The sequence below is a fragment of the Ptychodera flava genome, chromosome 1, assembly GCF_041260155.1.
Source record: "Ptychodera flava strain L36383 chromosome 1, AS_Pfla_20210202, whole genome shotgun sequence".
NCBI lineage: Eukaryota > Metazoa > Hemichordata > Enteropneusta > Ptychoderidae > Ptychodera > Ptychodera flava.
In genome coordinates, this window is record NC_091928.1 from 49,633,937 (window position 1) to 49,654,631 (window position 20,695).

Consider the following 20,695-nt stretch of genomic DNA (forward strand, 5'->3'; position numbering starts at 1 on the left):
CTACTATTCAAACTGCATGATAGGAGTTGTCACTATGTTTCCACTACTATTCAAACTGCATGGTAGGAGTTGTCACTATGTATCCACTACTATTCAAACTGCATGGTAGGAGTTGTCACTATGTATCCACTACTATTCAAACTGCATGGTAGGAGTTGTCACTATGTTTCCACTTCTTTTCAAACTGCATGGCAAGAGTTGTCACTACATGTATGTATCCACTACTATTCAAACTGCATGGTAGGAGTTGTCACTCATGTATCCACTACTATTCAAACTGCATGTAGGAGTTGTCACTATGTATCCACTACTATTCAAACTGCATGGTAGCAGTTGTCACTATCCACTACTATTCAAACTGCACGGCAAGAGTTGTCATTATGTATCCACAACGATTCAAACTGCATGGCAAGAGTTGTCACTACATGTATGTATCCACTGCTATTCAAACTGATTTTTCCCTTTTTTATAGGACTCTGTCGTCCCCAACAATGTTCCCGGGTATGGGCAGGTGGAGGCTTTCGCAGAATACTTGTTGCAGTTTGCCGAGAAATCTTCACCACTGACAAATGAACAGGCAGCCAGGGTTATTGCACTTTGGAACAATCTCCATGCATATGACCATCAGCCGACACAGTTTCCCCCACGCCACAGGACAAGACTCACTAAAGAGAGACTCCAGGCTTCCAAGTCAACATCTGTTGTGTCTGGTAAAGAATTTTTAAGTACAAAAAGGTGAGTAATTCCTTCAATGGATTGCTTGTCCATTAATATCTTAGACATTTGTGGTTTGCATTAACCCGACACACAGATTTAAACAATTTACCACCGTGGCCATGCATCCTTTGTTTTGGCCAAAATGCATTGTTATTACATGCCTCATACATCGACTGTCGCACGCTCCATAGGATTCAATGGTAGCTCGTTGATGATGTTGTGGGCTGCATAGTCATCATTGGACTGAAAGTGAACCGGAACTATTTTCAACTTGACAACTCTCACGATTAAAAAATGATCAAATTACATCTTTTACTCAGGAAATATTTTTTTTTACAAAATTATGCAAAAAAAATCAATAAACAGAATAACAGTGATTTAAATATATCAATGCGCCATTCGATGACAAAAATTGTTCTATTATTTCAACAGATTTTCATCTAAAATAGAAATAAAGCATTAATTGTCATTTGTACGTAAACCAAAAAATTTGGAGAGAAAATTTGTCATAGAAGCATGTAATAAAAACATTATAGCCCAATCATAGACTATGTACCCTCGGGGCCGGAGACCATATGCCCTCCTTACTGTATGTTGGGCAAATGGTCACCTATCCTTGGACACATAGTCCCATGTTTGGGCTATAATATAAATATTATCATATACCGGTACAGTGTGCTCTCTAAGGGGAGGTGAAAAGTATTTTTGAGTCAAATTGAAGAAAAGTTTACATGCTGTGCGTCACTGGATGCATGAACAGGTTATAACTAAAAAGTCAGCAGTTAGAAGTACAGCGCCCTCTATGGTCATATGTATTCCTCAATTCCTGATACTCTCGTGTGAGTCAGTGAGAAGACAATGAAAACGACAATGGCTACCTACTTGCCCATTGATCTATCGGCAAGATAAGTTTACTATAGGCATGTAGTATCAATGCGGAGACTTACAGAAATGACGTTTTCAGATATTTTTTGACGAAAAACTACTGGGAAATGTGGTATCTGTGTGAATCATGAATCTGTTGAAAATTTCTTGTCATTGGCAGGCTTTTTATGGCTGTGTCAGTGATGCGTCAGATTACTTGTAATGTCAGTTGCATCAGGTGGGTTTGCCCTTGCGTCAAATTGGCTTAGCAGGCACATTGATCATATATCAGGACATTGAGATGGAGAAGTAATGGTCAAAGATCCATATTCTTTGCCTCACAAATGTTAAAGACAATCTCACCTTTTTTCCCTTTTAGCTCACATTTGGTTATACCAATGTGAGTTTATCGTATAAGCTGAAGTCGATGGTGTATGTATGTATGTGTGTGTGTATGTATGTATGTATGTATGTACGTACAGTATGTCCGTCAACATCAAAAACACGCAAACCACTGCACATTTCAGCTTGGTATTTGGTATGTGGATGCATCCTGGGCTATAGATGGGATTTTGTTCAAATGAAGTCTGCATTGCTAAAATTATGCAAATGAGCGTACAAAATGTGAAAATGGTCAAGAATTAATATCTCTAGAACCGCTGTTTTGATTGATTTGAAAATTTGTGTGCAAGTACCTTAGGTGAACCTTAACAGTTTTATGAATATTGTGAAGATATCCTTAATTTTGTATTTTTGCTGAATTTTTTGGTGATTTTTCTCATTTTCAGTAAAAATTCTTCTTCTCTGAAACCGCCAGCCCAATCGCTCTCAAATTTGGGTTACATGACGGGACACTTGCATCTAAAAAACTGTGCACTTTTTTGGTCTCTTTCTGCACTGATAATATGCAATCTAAAGTAGTTATATCAGATATAATCAGACATTACATAACGCTTAGTCAACAACTTCAGATACCAATAGCTTGGCCGGTACTACTTTATGCCAAGGTATTGCACAGTGAAGCGGCACAAACTCAGTCTTGTGTAAACCTTGACAACAGTATTATCATTTCAGGACATCGGAATTTGTTCCTACTTTTATTAATTTGAACTAACATATGGCTTGTAGTATATCTATAGGTCCTATTCTGTGAAAATTAGGGTACAATGTTCAAAGAAGTTCAAGGCGAACGATTGTCTGTATGAGTGAAGTGTGTAAGGCAGAGATGTCTTCCCTGTACACCCACTTAATCGCTATCTCTAATCACATATTGCAAATAGCTTACGAGATGGCAAATAACTTTAATTAGGAGCTCCATACCCCTTGAAACCCCTATTTCAAGGGTGAATGTGCATTGAATATGCATTGTTTTTTAGATGGAAACGTCCCCTAATGAGATCTTTGCAAGGGTGTTACTCTTCTAATTTGTTGAAATTATGACAAAATTGGGAAAATTATTAATTTGGAGAAAATTTGTCATATTTGGTCAAAATATCTTAAACAGTATTTTCTTTTTTAAACCCCTGGACAGACAGCTTTTATATTTGGTACACAGACATACAGAGATGACAATAGTTAGATATGTGGAAATTGTCCTGAAATGTACAAATTTGTATTTTTAAGACAATATTGTCATTTTTAGTCCCAACGGACACCGTCCGATCGGACTTATAGGTTTGGTCATGTCCGTCCGTGCTTACGTCCGTGCGTGTGTGCATGGGCCCGTCCGTTCACGCAGATATCTCAGAGATGCAAAAAGCGATTTCATTCAAACTTGGTACAAGGATTACTTCATATGTCATATAGATGTACGTTGATTTGTTTTGTGATATGATCAATATGGCCGCCAGGCAGCCATTTTATTATGATTTTTTCATGTACAGAGCCATAACTCAGACATGTTTCAACCGATTTTATTCAAAGTTGGTACAAGGACATTGACCAATGTCATAGATATGCGCGTCCATTTGTTTTGTGATACGATCCAATATGGCTGCCGTGTGGCCATTTTGTTACGATTTTTTCATGTACAGAGCCATAACTCAGGCATATCTTAACAGATTTTATAAGTTGGTACAAGGATATTGACCTATGTCATACATATGTATGTCGATTTGTTTTGTGATACGATCCAATATGGCCGCTAGGCAGCCATTTTATTATGATGTTTTCATGTACAGAGCCATAATACTCAGACATGTATCAAGTGAATTTATTCAAAGTTGGTACAAGGAGATTGACTAATGTCATACATATGCATGTCAATTTGTTATTTGATACGATCTAATATGACTGCCGTGTGGCCATTTTGTTACGATTTCATGTACAGAGCCATAATACTCAGGCATATCTCAACCGATTTTATTCAAAGTTGGTACAAGGACATTAACCTATGTCATACATATGTACGTCAATTTGTTTCATGATATGATCCAATATGGCTGCATGGCAGCCATTTTGTTACAATTTTTTCGTGTCCTTAGCCAAAACTTAGGCACGTCTCAACTTATTTTATTCACCGATTTTATTCAAACTTAGTTCAAGGACATTGACCTTTGTCATACATATGCACATTGATTTGTTTTGTGATACAATCCACTATGGCCGCTGTGTGGCCATTTTTTTTTTCGATTTTTTCATGTCCCGAACCATAATTCAGACATGTATCAAGCAAATTTATTGAAAGTTGGTACAAGAACATTGACTTATTTATACATACCGTATGTATGAGGTGGCGCCACCTAGCGGTATGACAACAAAAAGACAGTTTGACAAAGCCTGCCGAAGAGGACAGGCGAAACATTACTAGTTCAGGTAATGTAAATGTTTGGTCGTGCTAAAAGAACATTCAATAATACACATGACTTGACTTGATACAGATGTTGATCTCATAGTGTTGTAAATACTGCATCAAACTTTATGAAATATGGCTCCATTGAAAATCTGTTAAGTGTTAGGATTGTATGCAAAAATGTTTTGCAACATCCTGTTGATTAATTCCTAGTTGACTCATTTTATGAACTTTAGCAGCGTGTTCATTTTTAGCCGGATGCCGGCCAAATTGACCGGCTACTTTCGTATTTTGGCCGGCTACTTTTCAGCTCTGTTTCGCTCTCTGGCCCGGAAATTCTGGTTTTGATAACAATAATTAGATTTTTTGGTGGTCTTGCAAGCCGCAGATAATATTTTAGAAGTGCCGATGTGGCTATATGTAGTCTAGCAATTTACGCGGTTAAATTGTTGCTATCACTGTAGTACCACGATCAGCGAATGTGTTGTACTATACACTGGGAATCGCTCTCAAGGTCAACCTAGCTCGCCCGATATTCCAACGTTCACATCGGGTATAGCCGAAAATTGGACTAACATACAATTACGTTATGCCCGCGAATAGCCGACCATTTCCGAATGAAGCCAACTTTTGTTTCGCTCAAACGCGGAAGAGAAAGTCTACGCTTGAGAGCTTTGGTTTTCTGCGTAAGAGTAGGGCCTACCGTAAAATTCCCAATTGAAGCCGCGGCTTGTATTAGAAACATTTTTGAGGGACCCCTGGGATCACGCACTGAAGTCGGGGTGCGGCTTCAATTACGTACATTTCCTGTGTTTCGATATTTTTCTCAATGCTCATCAAGCATTGCAGGGGCAATCGCTATTGTTATGCAAATTAGTACCAATGAATTCTGCGTGAATAAATTACCCACATAAAAAGCCCCTACCCTAGTGTAACTCCAATATAGAAACGTTAGGAGAGTGTATTTGGTCGTTAAACTTGGTAAAATTCCTTTTAGATAATAAGGAAACTATTAAAAGATGTTAAAACAATGGGAAACTGGAGTTCCCTTGACAGCATCGTAAGGAAAATGACACGTTTTTCCAGTACTTTCTTGATTCTCTGACCCTGCTGACCCCCGTCCCCTAAATAGAATAGTCTCACTAAGGTCGGCCATGTTGACCAGCACTGGCAGCAGCATGCATGATGTCTTTGTTTCAAGTTTAGGGGTTTTTGGACGCTGAAATTTCACAAAAATGTCACTTCTGTATTCAGAGATTGTACAATCAATTTCTTTGGACGTGTAAGTCGATTTTGAAAGCGATAGAAGATCAAATGGTTTTGAAAAAATCGTGCATAAAATTAGCATAAATTAAGCGTCCATGGCAGATGGGGGTCCCCTTGATTTACAGCTGTCTTGTGTTGCCGAACCGGTGGCTCATACTCGGATAGTGCAATAAAGGCAAGTGAATGACCTTTGGTAACTTTACTGGCATGTTTTTGTGAACTGTTTTGTGGTCAAATTTTATTTTCTCATGATCAAAAACGGAACGTGTACAAGCTTATATGCACCCACCATGGTCATTCAGCAGCCACAGTACAGTATAGGCAGTTCATTATGTCAATATGATGCAGGTGGTGTTGTTGTACGTCAGGCATCGGTAAGGGTACGTGGGTATTGAATGAAAACTACGTATTTGAAACATGGTATCTCAATCTCTCAACTATTTTAACTTGTACACAAACACCGTTGCTTCAAAATTGTTGCATCAGGTAATTGACTATGGCGGTGTTTACCACACTGACAAAAACTTCGGCCGTGTTCAAACATACACACAAACGTGCCGATACATGGGGCATTGTTTGTACTTTTGTTACAATGACAAAATGCACAATGGTAGTAGTGTTAAAAAGGAACTTTTTATTGGGTATTTTTTCTGTAAGTAAGACACCTGTCAATCATTAGCACAAGTCAATGAGGCGACGCAAGCCAGCTGGTGTGAATTTCAGCATGCATTGTTTCATGATGGGCTCAGAGAAGGGGTGCGGCTTCTATAATGGTACAATTCAAAAACCCAAAATGGGCTAACAATGAGCCAAGACAATGTTTCGAAGTCAGGGTGCGGCTTCAATTAGAGGTGCGGCCTCAATTGGGAATTTTACGGTAGTTGACTGATTGGTTTGGTAGGTTTTTGATCAAATCATAAGCGACCACAAGTTACTGAGTCTCATTTTTCATACTTTCGAAACGCACCGTCAATCCATGCATGGTTGATCATGATGTCAATATTCAACTCAAGTCGATCGACATCGCGTTTTGTGGAGGGGCCGTGGTTTTGTGCATCGCGGAAGAGAAGTCGACGCTTGAAAACTTTAATTTTCTGACTTTGCCTGTTGGTTTTGGGAGGTTTAGATCAAATCTAAATAAACAAAAATTACTTGGTCTCACTTTTCGTACTTTTGAAACGCTACGTCGATCACAGTGTCAAATTTCAGGTCGACCAATATCGCGTTGTGTGTACTGTGTTACAATTGACTACCGGTGCTTTGTACACACACGGTGTAGTACAAGCTGGCGTTCAGTGTCGTTAGTTTGAGGTTTTATCCAACATGAACACTGAAATTTAGCTCTCTTTTTCAATTATATTCAACATCAGCAAAAAATCAATAATCAGCTCGCGGATTCGTGAAATTAGTACAGTGAATTAAAATCACTGAAAATTGTGTTCCTATAATTCATTGAATTGAATAAATTGTTTAATTTTACTGTATCTTCAATCAAGTTTATTTAAATCAGGAAAACACTTTGTACAGCAGACTGGTCAGGATTCTGGCGGATCGTTATCTGGGTTGTGAAAACCCTATGCCCCACTCTATGTTGTATTTCAAAATGTTTGTTCAAGTCATGAGCTAAACATAATTCTACACAACACTCTGGTGAAATTTTGCTATTATCCTTGTCAACTGAATGCAGTTGACAGGCCCGAGTGATATCAAATTAATTTTTCTGACTTTGTTTACATGTTGTAAATGGCAATGATAATGATTATTCTGTATGCAGAAATGGTCTTTAATATTGTACAAGAATGCATAAAATTACTCCAAAATGTCTTTGCCCACGGGACGGGGGACCCCGTCCCAGAAACCCTCCCCCTGTGTGTATGTTGAAATAGCGTTTACACATCGTATAAGAATGCATGACATTGCTCAGAAATGTCTTCAAATTTAAAAATAATCCTTAACACTCTTATGCTAAAATGGTCTTTCATACAGTACAATAATGCATGAAATTACTACAAAATGCCTTCAAATTTTAAAATTTCTTGCACACACGGAGGGGACCCCCTCCCTGAAACCCTCCCCCCTGTGTGTATGTTGGAATAGCCTTTATACACTGTATGAGAATGCATGAAATTGCTCAGAACTGTCTCCCCCCTCCTTTCCGCCCGTCCAGGGAACCTGGTTGCACACAGAAGCTAAACCGCCTACTTTTCTGAATTTTCCGTGTACTTAAAAAATTTTGAGAACCCTGTTCAGGATGGTGGCCTACATTGGTTTTATGTTTTCATCACCATGGAACTCATTCTTGGCCATTGAGCGCCATCTGTATCAAAGTATTTTTATCACAGACCAAATTAATGAAAGGACTCTTCTATAATGATGACTTGTTGGTCAAGAAAACTTGTTCTCAAAATTACTTGTTTGATAGCTTTGTAATTTGGTATAAAGCCCTGAGGGATGTTATTAGATAAATTTTCTGCTCAAAGTGTTGGGAACCCCCAAATTTGTATATTTTTGGTAATTTTTCTCAGTTTGTGACCTTAAATGACCTACACCAACCCAGGATATGTTGTGAGACAGTTTTGAAGGCTGTGAACATAATGTTGTCATATTTGGTATCAATTTGTAGGAAAATTTGATCCAGAAAACAAAGCTGAGTTGAATTTTTTCATTGCGGACCAATTTTGCAACTTTTCTATGTAAGACATACAAGAACTGATGAGAAATTTGGATCCAGGATCATTCCAGATGTTGTAATCACCGCCCACAAAGGAAGGCATTTCACTATCTGTAACTAACTTAAGTGCTGTTTAGTAGTAGTAGTAGTATTTATTCAGTAAGTACTACAGGCCACCGGCCCAATGTACAAGCTTACAAATCAATACATAGCAACACTTAGAGAGTCAAAGGTGTATCCATGAACTGATACTGCCAAACAGATTTTCAGTCATAAAAAAGGCAAAATCATTACAATCATAAATCTTGTAAAAACAATGCTCTTTTTTCAAAAGCATAGAACAAGTATCTCGCACAATTCCTTATAACTACTAGGTTTATAGCGTTCATAGTTCTTATGAATTTATATTGTGATAGTGGCTGATCTGTAAAAAAACTTGGAATATATTGATTTCTGAGTTCTACATAAAGAGGACAAACGAAAAGGAATGAAACTCATCTTCAATACTATCCATACACACCGGACATTTTCTGTCCATTCTTTGAATTCCCAAGTGTCTTCCCTTTTCAATCATAAGAGAATGAGCTGAAATTCTAAATTTAAGTAATGCTGAACAAAATACAGGTTTCATGTCAATGGTGAGGTATGTTTCTAAGTCCAAATCAGTTTTAAACAATTGGTAGCTAGACAATCTGTCCAGTGAAACTACCTTTTCACACCAATTTGAAAATCAATGTCCAAGCATCGTTGGCAAAAAATACAAATAAATCTATTTTCATCTCCAACGCCCTGGATTATACCACGTATCAGCAATCCATATGTGAATAAAACTCTTAAGATTTTTTACCCAGCATTCCTTGTTTGCCTCCACCATAGTACACTAGAGGTGATAACACTGCAAAACATACCGATCAGCATTCATTTTCAAAATTCTCAGCCAATACTTTATCATCCTCACTAGACGTATAGACCTTAGAGTAGGGCGACCTAGCTCCCCTCTCACAGCTACGTGAATATACGATGAATGTGAAGAAAGTAACAATTTACAGAACTTGATATGGACATTTTCAACAACTTTGGCTTCATGATAGCCCCATATTTCACATTCGTAATGTAAACTCGATACAGTGTTCTCCCCAGGATCCAGCCAAAGCATAGCGGCTAATTTGCATAATCATTTGCATATCATTAATTTATATTTGCATACGGATATAAGCTTGCACATGCACCCACACATTCATGTACACTCACTACAAAATGCAACGGTAACACACAAGTATGCAGTTTGAACATCATGGAAACTCTTTATTTATTACACTTAAATAAATCATCACAGTATTTTGCAATTAAAACAGAAGATTCAAACAGTAACAGCAAGTTCAGATTGAAAGCAAGCAATGGTTCGTCTGATTGGAGTTTCATTAAACATAGATTGCAAATAAAATTGTCAAAAATTGCCAACAAAGAGGAAAATTGACAAGTTTAAGCTTTACACCATTCAAATGCAATTGAGTTTTATATCATTTTCGAACGACAAACACCGCGAATAATTTTTCATCACGGGGATCGATTTCGACCATCCCCCCCCCCCCCCCCCCCCGCGTAACTACCATTGCCACTGCCACTGAACATCGTCGTTCGATTCTTGATTTAAAAAATACCACCAAGATAATCACAAGACATGAACTAAGTACGACTAGAATCACTCGAAAATCAGGTGTAAAATCTCTCAGAGAACGTGTCAGAGTGGAACCACACTCGACGCCATCGCCAGGATCAATGTCAACACGATAAACACGACGGCCAACATGGCCGCCGCCATATTGAAATTTATGCAATGTGAACTCGATCGCGATCGTGATCGTACTCGGACAAAAAAAAAGATCATCGTTGTAAAATCACAATCAACCTCACCAGTCAACTGCTTCTCTTGTTTCTTTTGCGGTCCATTTTGTTGATCAAAGCATGGGGATGTGATCAAAGGCCCTGCTAGTGCTACACCGCCTAACTCTGTCAATACTTGTCCGCGATGCATACTGACTAAAGGTCTTATTTGGTCGTACTCGTAATAGTCGTTGTAGAATGAAAATTTGTGAACAACCCAGCCGATTCTTCTATTGTTTTAACGTTCCTCTCAACACTTCCGGACAACTTATCGGACGCATACCATACTTCACACCTTCCACTCTTTCACCAGGCTGAAAGTTGCAGTGAGCGCTAATGTGTAGACAATGCATGCAACAGCTGGTAGCTACGCAGAGCGCTAGCGTGTGAACTAAAGGATGGCGGGAATATTTTAAAGCGTAGCGGGGAGAGGCGAAAGCGTAGCGGGACCGCTACGCTAAAATGGCCTGGGGAGAACACTGCGGTACAATCTTTGTATCAAATATTTCAAAGCACAGAGGAATTGGCACTTGGCCAATTTTCTCAAATTAATCATCAAAGCATGGAGGTGCTGTTTACATTAGAATGAAAACACTCATCTCATTAAAGGCGCCCTTCTCAATTCCTGGTTCTCGCATTAGCAAATGTGTCAACAGCCCATTAACAGTTTGTCATTCTTTTGTTTTCCATTGAATATTTTATCAAGGAAATAATATTTATATGAGATAAATCTGATAATTGAGTGGGGGCTTTAATGAAAAACTCCCCAAGGTTGTAAATACATTTCCTGTCATCTGGCGTTATATAATACTAAGGGATGGAACATTTGATATTCAGGAGGGGGTAGGGTCTAGAAGATTGATGAGGTAGCATTACTTTTTACCAGATCCCTTTTACATTTTTTTACCCACTCCCACCTTTTCTTTTTATCAAACCTTCTCTGTCTATTTTTTGTTGTTGACATTTGCTTATGTATTTAGGATCTGCTTGTCCAGGACCTAAGTTGGAGACCTTATTTGCTTTTGTCATTCTTGTTTTTCCTGGTTTAAATATTTCTCGAATAGACCAATTCAAACTGAATGTGAGCACACTGTCCTTGACGGTATTTTTCCTTTCACCAATCAGAAAAAGTACATTGCACTGCCAAAGAAAAGACAGGAATAAACATAAAAAATTTTAATTTTTTCAAAAACGTTTTTATTTTCATTTTCTGTCAGACCAGCTTTGCAAAGCAGCTGATATTTTGTAGATGTGGATTGTCTCCTTACAGGGCTTGACAATTCCTATCGCCCGACGCCCGGGACAAGTGAAATTTACGTTCGGGCAAGTCAAAAATAAAATCTGGTCGCCCGCCGGACAAGTTGTTTATACAACTTCTGGTGCAATCAACGCGAACCTAAGTTGCGATTTGTGAACGTGTCGCCCGATTTGCGTTGTCGTTCACACAAAATAAATGTCAATCACTGACTTTTTTAGATACAATTGTGACGTTCTTCTGCGATTCATTTGCCGACTCACACAATGTTGCAATTTTTCGATGATCGACATGAAATTGTTTCATCGTCCAATTAAAAAGTTGCTCAAAATTTGGCGTAAACAGCATTTCTTTGTTGTATGCTGACTGCTCCGCCCCAACAAATTAGGTAAAAAATTGCAAAACCCAATGCCATAGTAGGCAATCGACCGTGCAGTACTTAAAAATCATTTATGCGGCCCTCGCGAGGTAGACGAACATTGTTGGCAGATAGTTTGTGGAGTGATCGCTGTAAATATGAGTATTTTACGGTAATATTTCCACTAATGCAAACAAGGCATTGTGCATTTTCGCGAGCCAGAGCGTAATTTCCGCTCCGCAGACCTACCCAAAAACCAAGCAAAGTTGTTGCCGTAAAGAGGCACGTAGTTTACGACGATGGGCATTGTGTAACTCTGAGAAACGACATTGTGATGATTTACGACGGCGCCACGAGGGCCAGCGTGAGTGGATCGTCTGAGAATCGACGACTCGATGTGATGATCGATGTTTCTGACAAAAGATCTAAACATAAGCGTTATGATGAGGAAAAACGCCGTAGATGTTATCTCCCGAAATGGAATTTGGAAAGCACAGTGGCCTTGGTTGAAATATGACGGTTCCAAAATGTTCAGTACGTCGTGTCTCAAATACCCCACCATTGCCAAAGCATGGAGCGGAGGTAGGAAGAGACTACCTCCATGACCAAACCAAGCGAAATGCTTTTCTTGACAGATACGACATGTTTCGCGTTGAATCGATAAGGTCTCACGAGTTTAGTCAACCGCATTTGGACTGTTTGGCGCATCGCAGATGAGATCGTGACGGGGACCAATGATTGTGGAAATTTTGTGGGTCCCGCTGAGCCCGATAGTACGGTTTCACTTGCAACAATCCGATCGCATGCACTCGCAATGCGTGAACCGAATGACGACGACCAGCGATAGAAACTGACCAATGTTTTTACGACGGCATTTATGCTTGCCAAACACGGGAAGCCGATGTATGATATATACCTATACCTTCAAATTCAATGTTAGCTCTGCGTACAGGTCTGTGAGTTCCCGGCGTTATACGGCCTCTTGTGGTGGAGGCCGTGTGACGCCGGAAACACACAGACCGTACGCAGGCCTACTTCAATGTAAACTTTTGAAAAAAATTGGCGGTAACATCGGCGAAAATTACCAAGATAATTGTAATTGTAATTGTAATTTATTTCTCCAGAAAATCACGAACATCGTACATAGCAAAGGAGTAAACTCAAAAAGTATTTCTGGTGAGGTCATGGAAATAGTTCTATTTGAACTAGTCAAGTCCACGACCCTAACAAATGTGATTTTACTATAGCGAGTTCAAGTGTAACCGTATGAGAAACCTTTAAACGAGCATAATAGTAGTTTACTAAATGTCAACTGCAAATCAAGAAGATTACAATACTCAATAAAATAAAATACAATACACAGTAAATTACATGAGCAGGTACGCCTTTAAAGCAGCTGCAAATAATCTTCTCTCTGAAATATTTTTGATATGATTTGGTAGGGAGTTCCAATGAAGTGTTGCAGCATACGTAAAGTTGTGTTTACTCTGTGTCAAATGAACTTTAGGAATAGAGAAATTGTCAAGAGAAGCGAAGCGGGTGGTGTAATCATGGGGAATTGGATTTAGGTAATGATGTATATCATGGGCAAAATGATCTTTACGCAGATCATATACAAACAAACATGTGTGAAGTTTACAGAGTTGATGAACATCTAAGATTCGAAGTTGTTGGAATAAAATGGCAGAGGGAGCGCGGAAGTCAGAAAATGTAATCAGACGGACAAGTTTCTTTTGTAACAAGAGTATTGGCTCTAGATACGAAGTAAATGTATTGCCCCATATTTCAATACAGTATGTAATATGTGGTAGAATTAGTGAATTATATAACAAAAGAAGGATATGTCTTGGTACATAATGCCTTAACTGAGAAATTAGACCAATTTTGGGGGCTATAGCCTTTACAACTTTTTGGACATGAGACTTCCATGTAAGGTTCTCATCAAATGAAACCCAAGGTAAATTGCTGACTGAACACTTTCTATGGGACATCCGTCAATTTCCATCCTGCCATGCACATTTACCTTTCTTCTCGATGTTTTAAAGATCATGAAGTTTGTCTTTTCAACACTGATAGTCAGCTTGTTAGCATGGCACCAATCACAGACATTTTGGAAGTCTGAATTTATGTGCGCTAGATTGAGGTCATTGCCTTCCAAAAACTTAAATAGATTGGTATCATCAGCAAAAAGTCTGAAGTGAAAAGAGCTGCTACAGTTTGCAATGTCATTGATATAAATTAAAAACAGTATTGGGCCAAGAATAGACCCTTGTGGGATGCCACATTTTATTTCCCTATATGAAGATGACACATTGTCAATGTTGACAGACTGTTTTCGACATGATAAATAACTTTCAAACCATGCAGTGTAAAGGAATTCCTCTGATACCATAATGCTCCAACTTATGTACCAGAATGGTATGGTCGATGGTATCAAAAGCTTTTTTTAGGTCAATAAAAAGACCAAGTGTAGGATGACTGTTGTCCAGATGCTTTGATATATCAGAGACCAAGTCTACAAGTGCTAGCTTTGTACTAAATTTTTTACGAAAACCAAATTGTGTGTCTAAAAGAATATTTTTAGTCTCGAGGTAATTCATTAACTGCTTATTGACTGCTGATTCAAAGATTTTACTGAGAATGGAGAGAATTGATATAGGTCTATAGTTACTGACTTCCTCGACGGCCCCCTTTTTGAAAACTGGAATTATCTTTGCTATTTTCAGTGCATCGGGAAATTTACCATGGGATAATGAACAGTTAATGACGTGCGCAAGGGGACGGGAGATGATACTAGCAGCATCGACAACTAGTTTGGGGTGAATTTTATCGTAACCAACAGCTTTACGGTAATCTATATTGTTTATTTCATTTAGGACTTCCTGTTCAGAAATAGGGCGAAAAAAGAACGAATTCTGATAGCACCCACTGAGGTATCGTTTGTAATCTAAGGCAGAAGTAAACCTAGACGCAAGACTTGGGCCAATGTTTGTAAAAAACCTGTTAAATTCATCTGCAATGTCGGTGCTATCTGTCAAGATAGCGGTATCGGGTGCAGACGAATTAATTTTACAGGGAGTAAGTTTCCTGGTACTTTTGTTCAAAATCTCATTAATTACTTGCCAGATAAGAAAGCCCTGAAAGCCGCTACGGAATTCGTCGCAAGTATTTTGGTCTTGATTATTACAAATGGAGGACAAGTAAAATTTTTGAGAGGACAAGTGAAATTGAAAATCCACTTGTCCAACGGACAAGTGAACTGGAAAAAAAATTGTCAAGCCCTGTCCTTATGTCATAAGTTGGGGATTGTACAGTGTAATACACACCAAATTCTTTTTTTTTTGTGTTGGCGTGGATTTTTAGGCGCTGTCCAGGTAAGAACGCTTCGCGTGTCCAGTGGCCTGACTGTAACCGCTACGTGGAATGCCTTATGACAAAGCTGTGTGATCTATACCCATCATCAAGAAAAATCGGCGGCAAGACAACTTTGAGGTGGACCTTGGTGTGTAGGGCATACAACAACATCAGAGGAAAGGTGCTAGATGATGCTAGTATTAAGCGAAACACATCTATGGAACTTTACGACATTAGCTATGCTACCCTAACACAGTGGTAAGTAGAACGTTGATCAGCTAACATAATAATCAGTGACATTTGCAAACAGTATAAAGCCAGACTAATTCCCTGTGTATAATTACTGTCTTCTTTTCCCCTAGGTACAAGAATCTTGATAGATCTCATGAAAAGAGAGCAAAACAAAAAAGAGTGAGAGTGCCTGCATCTTCTGCCTCAGCATCTGCAGCCCGCAAAGATGCTGAGAAAAAGCCGAAGAAAAAGCCTAAGAAAAAGCCATCATCTCCTTCAGCCGCCAGAGTTCCTCAGCCATGTGTTTCTGATCCTCCAGCCAACACCGTCGGCCAGGAAAAGAACGGTGCAGTGCCACCAAAGCTGCTACCGAAACCAATACCAACGGGTTTGACATTGATCTCACAGCCTCCACAAGCCTCAGCATCCCTGACGACAGCATCCGTGCCGACAGCATCCCTGACAACAGCATCCCTGACAACAGCATCCCTGACGGCAGCATCCCTGACACCAGTGTGTGTTGTGCTACAGCAAGGACTGCCTTCCCAGGGTTTTGTCTCTCCAGCTCACCAGCGGTCATCAATACCCAGAAGTACACGGTGGTACAGGAAGCAGAGAGAGCAGGGAGCATCAATAAGGAAGCAATACAAGCCGAGGTCTGGTGTAATGATGTGCCACAAGTGTAAGCAAGCTAGGGACAGCAGCCACAAGCAGTACTTTGGGAACTGGTTCTGCCCAAAGACAAATCCATTGGCATTTGAAACTTGGAGGGCACAGATGGTTGCTAGGGGATACGCTCGCAAGAACAGGAAGAAGAAAGGTGGGGAAAATGTTCACAGTTGACATCGTTGTTCTCTCATTAATATGCAAAAATAATTATATGTCCGCATTTTTAGTTTACGCTTTTGAAAATTACACATGTAACAATGAAAAAAATACATCTTAGTAGGTGACTGCTAGTGAAACAATGAATACTGAAAAAGATATCTATGACTCAAGCTACAAGCTGCAAAAACAGCCATGCATGCAGCATTGATAAAATTTGTCCACATTTCAAGCTGCGTGTCCAATGTCATGCTTGTACAGCTATATTTAGTAACAAACCTGTAACCGTAAACTGCGCTTTTGAAGAGACAACAGCTAAATGCCATTCATATTTCATTCTAAAGCACTTTTTGATTGATTCTAACACTATTTCTTTATTACCTTACTTTTGTATTGCATTATTCAAGTTTGCAAACGTATGGCGTGGAGAAGCTCTTGTTAGATTTTGTTGTTTGTTTGTTTGTTTGTTTATTTGATATTGTTTTAAATTAATGATATACAAACTCAACCAGGAGTACAAGGGTGAAAAAATTTCTATCGGTTTTTGTAAAAAATCGCACGAGTTATAAATGGCAAAAATAGATTTTCTGGGGTAAGTGACCACAAAGCTAGCACATATGTAAAAAACATCCTTGGTGAACTTCCCCTTGTTGTAACCCTCATTGCCGAACATGTCTTATTTCACAAACTAGGCTATTTGTGTGACCTCTAATACAGCATGACCTTGACTTTGTTTCCCAGTGCTAGAAGACAAAGTTGCTAATGTTGCTTTTATGCCGATTCAATGCAAATGTAAATTTCATGGCACAATGTCTTGAAAGCTTGAAATGCAAACAGCCTCCTGAGAATGACAAGTTAAACTGCCTAATATTAGGTCACTTACTGTCATTTTTCCCACAGGTTTCTCTTCTAAATAAGCAATGGAAAGCAAGGATACACTGAGGAAGAAACCAAGGATGTGAAGACGTCAAGTAATTCAACAACAAGCCAAATAACCTTTGTCTATTTCTGTTCAAGAAACTCCTTTATTAATTTTCATAAACGATGAAAGTTTTATCACTTTGAAAGTGAAATTTCTTTGTATTTAATCTGTTACATGCTTTAAAACACTTTATGCTCCGTTTTCAGTGGGCTTGTTCTTTCAAATTTCTTTGAACAATGTGCATCTCCCATGTGTGTGTTCGTATGAATGTATGTATGTATGTTTTTGTGAGTATGTATGTATGTATGTCTGAGTGTGTGTATATGTACGGTATGTATGCGTTTGTTTGTAGATATGTGTGTGTGTATGTGTGTACTACTGGTATATACGCATGTACATGTCATGTATATATGTATCTGTCTCTATATGTAGGTGTGTAAGTGTGATAATGTATGTATTTAGTTTGTAATTGTGTGCATGTACTGATATGCATGTATATCAAGATCTACTCATCTATGTGTGTGTGTGGTGACAATTGGAAAATGAACCTTTGCATTGATTAGAAATGCATTTCGTGAATTTTTTAGCACCCTCTATGTACCCTGTACTATGCTGGGTAACACAAGAAACATGTCAGATCTCCATTCAAAAAAGTGTGCAAGCAGTAAATTTTTTCCAGGTTTTTTTGACAAGTAACAGCCCATTGAAATATTGACATTGACAAAGGAATAAAGTGTTTGAATTGTTGTCATTTCATAGCTGATTTAGGCAGTTGTAATCATTAAAATTATTCTGTTAAATCTCTTGAAGTCAATTTCCTGCCATCCAGCTGTGATATCTTTTCAGTAAACATGTCTCAGATCCCTGTTATGTCTATGGAATTACACTCAGTGAAAACTGAAATCTTTGAAGGTAAAGAAACTCGTTCCCACTCTGTAAAGAAGACTGCTACAGTACGACACGTTACTGAGGTGGTTTAAGGGATGGGATGCCTTAATATTTGTCATTGGCAAACTTTAAGTGTTACTCAGTACAAGCTTTGTATTAATCACTGATGGTAGTGTCATGGGTTGGGGTAACCAGGGGAGTGATGGTGACTATAGATGGAATAATTGATTTTTCAAGTGACATTGAGATTGGCTGTGTGAAGTCAAAGGATGCTGGGATTGAATTTGAAGATAATCAACGTTCACATATAGAAGAGCGCCCCCAGTGTCAATATCTAGATGCAAATATTGTCAGTTCTTGGACAGACTGATGGTTTTTAGCTTGCAAAATCAAGGTTGGCAGTAGTTTCTATTTCAACGATAATGATGGAACAATAGATCTCTTATTAAACAAAGGGTTGTTACAATTTTTCATGTAGACAAGATGGGGGATTCCCCCTCTGCTGACATCCCGGCACCCTCTTTGTAATCCTCCCCCCATGAAATGGTGCCATTCACACCTTAGAGATACAAGTAGAAATAGAATGCATGGACTAAATTTTCTGGTAAAGGGGTAAATCCCCCTGTTGATGCCATACTGGATGTGACACTGGTTATTATCATGGTGTCACAAAGCATGTGTAAACTGTTATCATCAGAAGGTAAACTTGGTGTTTGAATTTATTGTTTATGCAATGTGTAGTGGTCCTACTAATGTATATAGCATGTAACAATTTTTTTCTTTCTTGTTACTAATTTTGAATCAATACTGTTATTGACAGTGTAAGTGTTGACTGTGCATTTTCAGAAGGAAATAAATTTTCTTTACCAGCTGTTGCGGCGCCAAGGGCTGAGCCCTATATGATATTGTCAAGAAGAAAGACTGCAATGAAAGATCAGCAGTAATTCACAGTTTTGAGAATGAAAATAGTTTCCATTGTAGATTAAGGAATTTTCCCAAACTTAGGGAAAAAAAGGTTTGTTAAGGCAATCAAGGAGGTAAATCTTTTAAAGACTCTGTTGATCTTTTTCAAGAGGGCTTATTCTTAAGGTCCAGAATATGTGTGTTCATTATGTAATCAAGCATTGTTCAGAAAATCTGTCATTAAAGCGACCAATTCAACAAATTATTGTCCCATATCATCACAGTGTCTCATAAATTATATTTCTGTGGATAATAAAGAATCAGTTTGTAATACATGCTATAACTCCACGGCAAAAAGCGAGCATTTTCATGCAAATGATATTTGACAGTATTCCCAACTTTGAACTTACAATATGCAGCACTAGCTTCACTAAGTTTCCATTAATTTTGTTTCCTTGTACCACCACTTATGATTGTATTTATGTTTCAAGAGGGTTCTTCATTACCTTGTAAATATTTTGTTTCGATATTTTAGTCTAAAGGGCCTGGTAATATATTTACTGCCTTGTATGATTTGGATTATCGAATTTGTTTTGACGTCATAGTCCTGCCACACCTAACCCCACTGTTACACTTGTATTTATTGAAAGATAGAGTAATTGCTTTTAATTCAATTTGAGCAGTTGTGTGACTTGTCTTATTGAGGTCAAAAGTCACCCGATGTCCAGACACGTCCAGTAGGTGATATTCCAACATATATCATTTCCACAGACAATGTTGGGTTGCAAATGATTCTTCTACAACACCAGTCAAATTGAAGTGCATGAAAATTGTCATAAGATGTCAATTTACTGAAAACAGACCAACATTCTACGTTTGTGTAGAACGGCCAATAATCGCTGAATTGGCTACACGATTCAGCTGTTATGGGCTGTTCTGTCAATGATGTCAGCATACCTAATAAATGCTACTTATCGGTCCACCCCTCGGCTCATCAGATGAGAATCAAATTTGGTACATACATTCAGTTTGCAAATTGCAAGAACTTAATAGGTTTTGGTGGGTGTAGCTTATTTGCATAATTAATGATTTTGGAAAAAAGAGGTATATACACTGAGAACGACTGCACACAATTTGATGAGATTCGCTACAAATGTTGATCCCACCAAGATATATCAGCCGTGAAGGGTATTAAGGGGTGAGATGAAAGATAATTGCTAATTTGCATATGTAATGAACTTTCCTAATTAAGGCTATATATCTGAATTGACCTGATCAAAATTGACGAAACTTTGTATGTATATTGAATGTTCTATGACCTAACTTCATTGAAAGTCATTAAGCATTTTAAGTGAAGCCAATTGCTAGTTTGCATAATTAATGAACTTTTCTAATTAGGGATATATGTCTGAATTGACTGGACCAAAGTCACTTAAATTTGCTACATATATTAAAGTTACTATGATACAACATTCATGAAAGTCGCTGGGTATTTTTACTTAAGCCAAGTCATAATTTGCATTTTTAATAAACTAAGGAAAAGGTGAATATATATTTGAATTGACTTGACCAAAATTGATGAAACTTGGTATGTATATTGAAGAAACTGTAATACAACATTCTTGAAACTAATTAAGCAAATTATCTTCACCCAATTCCTTGTTTGCATATGTAATGAACTTTCCTAATTAGGGATATATATCTTAATTTACTTGACCATAGTTGATGAATCTTGCTACATGTATTGCAGTTACTATGATTAAACA

The 20,695-nt window shown here is 38.3% G+C and overlaps 1 protein-coding gene across 1 annotated transcript in view; it reads left to right on the plus strand.

Annotated features, from left to right (window-relative positions):
• Window positions 1-19,601, plus strand: part of LOC139140343 (uncharacterized) — a 29,211-nt gene extending 9,610 nt beyond the window's left edge. Inside the window, exons 8-11 of the mRNA XM_070709510.1 lie at window positions 473-735; window positions 15,170-15,418; window positions 15,523-16,211; window positions 17,117-19,601. Coding sequence (XP_070565611.1) covers window positions 473-735; window positions 15,170-15,418; window positions 15,523-16,211; window positions 17,117-17,133 — 1,218 coding nt within the window. The 3' untranslated portion in view covers window positions 17,134-19,601. The remainder of the gene's footprint in view (window positions 1-472; window positions 736-15,169; window positions 15,419-15,522; window positions 16,212-17,116) is intronic.
• Window positions 19,602-20,695: the final 1,094 nt, after the last annotated feature.